This window comes from Limulus polyphemus, unplaced genomic scaffold (genome assembly GCF_000517525.1).
Source record: "Limulus polyphemus unplaced genomic scaffold, Limulus_polyphemus-2.1.2 Scaffold862, whole genome shotgun sequence".
Classification (NCBI taxonomy): Eukaryota; Metazoa; Arthropoda; class Merostomata; order Xiphosura; family Limulidae; genus Limulus; species Limulus polyphemus.
The window spans coordinates 77,966-80,284 of record NW_013666472.1 but is presented as its reverse complement, the minus strand read 5'-3'; the positions used below and the strand labels follow the sequence as shown (position 1 = coordinate 80,284).

Here is a 2,319-nt window from a genome sequence, read left to right as displayed (position 1 = left end):
GGACCCTTCTTCTTCAGGGGCAAACTGAAGAAGAAAGGTCCACCTTTCGGAAGCGCTCGGGTTATAGGTTTTTATTCAGTACTGTGAATCTTGTTATGATTCTCGGAAAATAAAAATAATATTTGAATTCAATTCAGAAAAATAAGATGTTATATTTCTGCCTATAAAGTTTTTAAAGAAGGTACGTTAGCTCATGTAAACAAGCTTAGAAGTAAAGTGCTCATTATGTACATCTTTTATAAACTGGGTCTTCCGTTTCATACCATAACTGTAAGCTTGTTGTTTAAAGTGTTCCCTGGGAAATAAGATACTGACCTTCACGTATGTGTTTCTTATTTGATTTTTGATGATGATTTCTCTTCTAGTATATGCATTAAATATAATTTTTTTAATACGCCAAATATTTATGCTCTCTTCAAAATTAGGTTATTTTAGAATCAATGTAAGATGATTTATTTACATCAGGTATAAGATAACTGTTATTTTACGAAACTCTATAATAAAAGTTGTTTATAATTCATTAAAAGTTACAGTTGTTGTAGTACTACAATGGCCCTCCCCCAAAGTATTGTTAACTTTTCATAATTTTTATTGAATATGCTTCAAAAAATGTTAAAATTGCAAAAGCATGTTTATGTAATAAATTTGATACAAATAGTACAAGAAGAATTAGCTTCTCTGGCTGGCTTTGCAATAATGGCAGTTCCTTTATGGAACTTGATAATACAAAAAACAAAACAAAAAAGAATGCCCTGTAATAATATGAAAATGAATTCACTGTAGTTTATTTGTGAAACCCATCATTCAACCATTTGCTTTATATATTTCAGCATACTATTACCATGCTAGTCTGCGTCTCACAATCTGTACTACTACTACGCATGAGTTAATGTGTTTTTTGTTGTTGTTTGTTTTGTTTTGCGTGCACGTATTTCCTTTAGCATCATCTGTAGCGTTGCCCGTAACGGTTAATAAAAAGTAGAAAGATAAAGGCAGCAAGCTACTCCTGCTTTATTAACAAAAAACGGCGTCTTACCTATTGTGGTGATGACTGTGAGAGAATACAGAAACGCTCCGGAGAAGGACCACTGTTGAACCGCTCCTAACTCCTTCCCGTCGTATCCGTCTTTAACGGCCGCTATTAAATCTGACTGAAAGCGTTTAATTTCTGCAGCTACAAGCCGAGTCCAATTGTCTTTGTAGAGCACATTGAGGTCGTAAGTGATGTCCCATAGCCGCCTCACGGTCTTCTGTCTCATATCTGTCACCTCTCCAGCTTTTACTTCTTCATAAGGAGCCTCTAGTGCCCGGAAAGCGAAAGCGCCCATGATACTGTAGCCGACAACTAATCCACACAACCCGACATGGGAGAACATGAAAGCCGTGAACTTGCGGCAGCACGTCTTGCATTTGTTGACCGGGCGACGTTTCTTGCCGGCGTAGCGGGAACCACTGCGTCTGGTGGAACGCTTCCGCTCTAGAGCCATAGTCGACTGCCACCGATTGACCAGTGGCCGAGCCGGGCCAACCCTTGCAGGCAGCCAGGCTCGGCTCAATGTCTGCTGAGCTTATGGTTATGTTACTTAATATATAAGACTTTTTCAGCTAAAGTACTGATTCAAGCAGATTATTTAACGAAAGGTAAGAAGTCCTATGCTATTCAGGTATTCAATAAAAATTCATGTAATAGTTCCAAAATTTCCATATTTATAAAGAAAAATGTAAAATGTAATGATATTAATAGCCTAAAACTGAACTTTTCTTTTATATGTCCAAAGAGAAACGTCTTGTGTTCTTACTAAATTCTTCTAAAACCAAAATGGGCTCTCATGTTTCTTCAAAGTTCGTCTTCGAGAGCTTTTACTTTACCGAGAGATATATTGGAAGATCTTGTTTTGGGAAGAAGGATTGAGCTACTATGTACACAACTAGTAATTATGTTTATTTAATACACTCGCAACGTTGCAAGAGAAACTAAACGAATAACATCAAATTACTTAAGGTAGGCAGTAAATATTTTCCTGCCTGTAAAGCCACTACAAAATCCTTCAGTGTATTGCTTTCCAGTCTTCCTCCAGCAGACTGGCAAGGCTTTCCTGCGCTCTTGGTAAGTGTATAGAGGCATCAAAGAAAAATTCCTTTGCCGAACAGCGCCCTCTTTTGGGAATCTTTTGAAGGGCGCTGACAAAAACAAACTAACTTAAGATTAAACGTCGAAATATGTATTTATTGTAATATAAGTAACTGAAATGTTGAACGTAATCACTTACGTGCTATGATAAAAAAAGAAAGAGATGTACTCTCTGATAATTTTAGTCA

The 2,319-nt window shown here is 36.8% G+C and overlaps 1 protein-coding gene across 1 annotated transcript in view; it reads right to left on the bottom strand.

Moving 5' to 3' along the window:
* The window catches only part of LOC106460916 (TWiK family of potassium channels protein 7-like), a 109,029-nt gene extending 106,968 nt beyond the window's left edge, over positions 1-2,061 (bottom strand). The window contains exon 1 of the mRNA XM_013920674.2: positions 1,037-2,061. Coding sequence (XP_013776128.1) covers positions 1,037-1,487 — 451 coding nt within the window. The 5' untranslated portion in view covers positions 1,488-2,061. The remainder of the gene's footprint in view (positions 1-1,036) is intronic.
* Between the last annotated feature and the right edge of the window lie 258 nt (positions 2,062-2,319).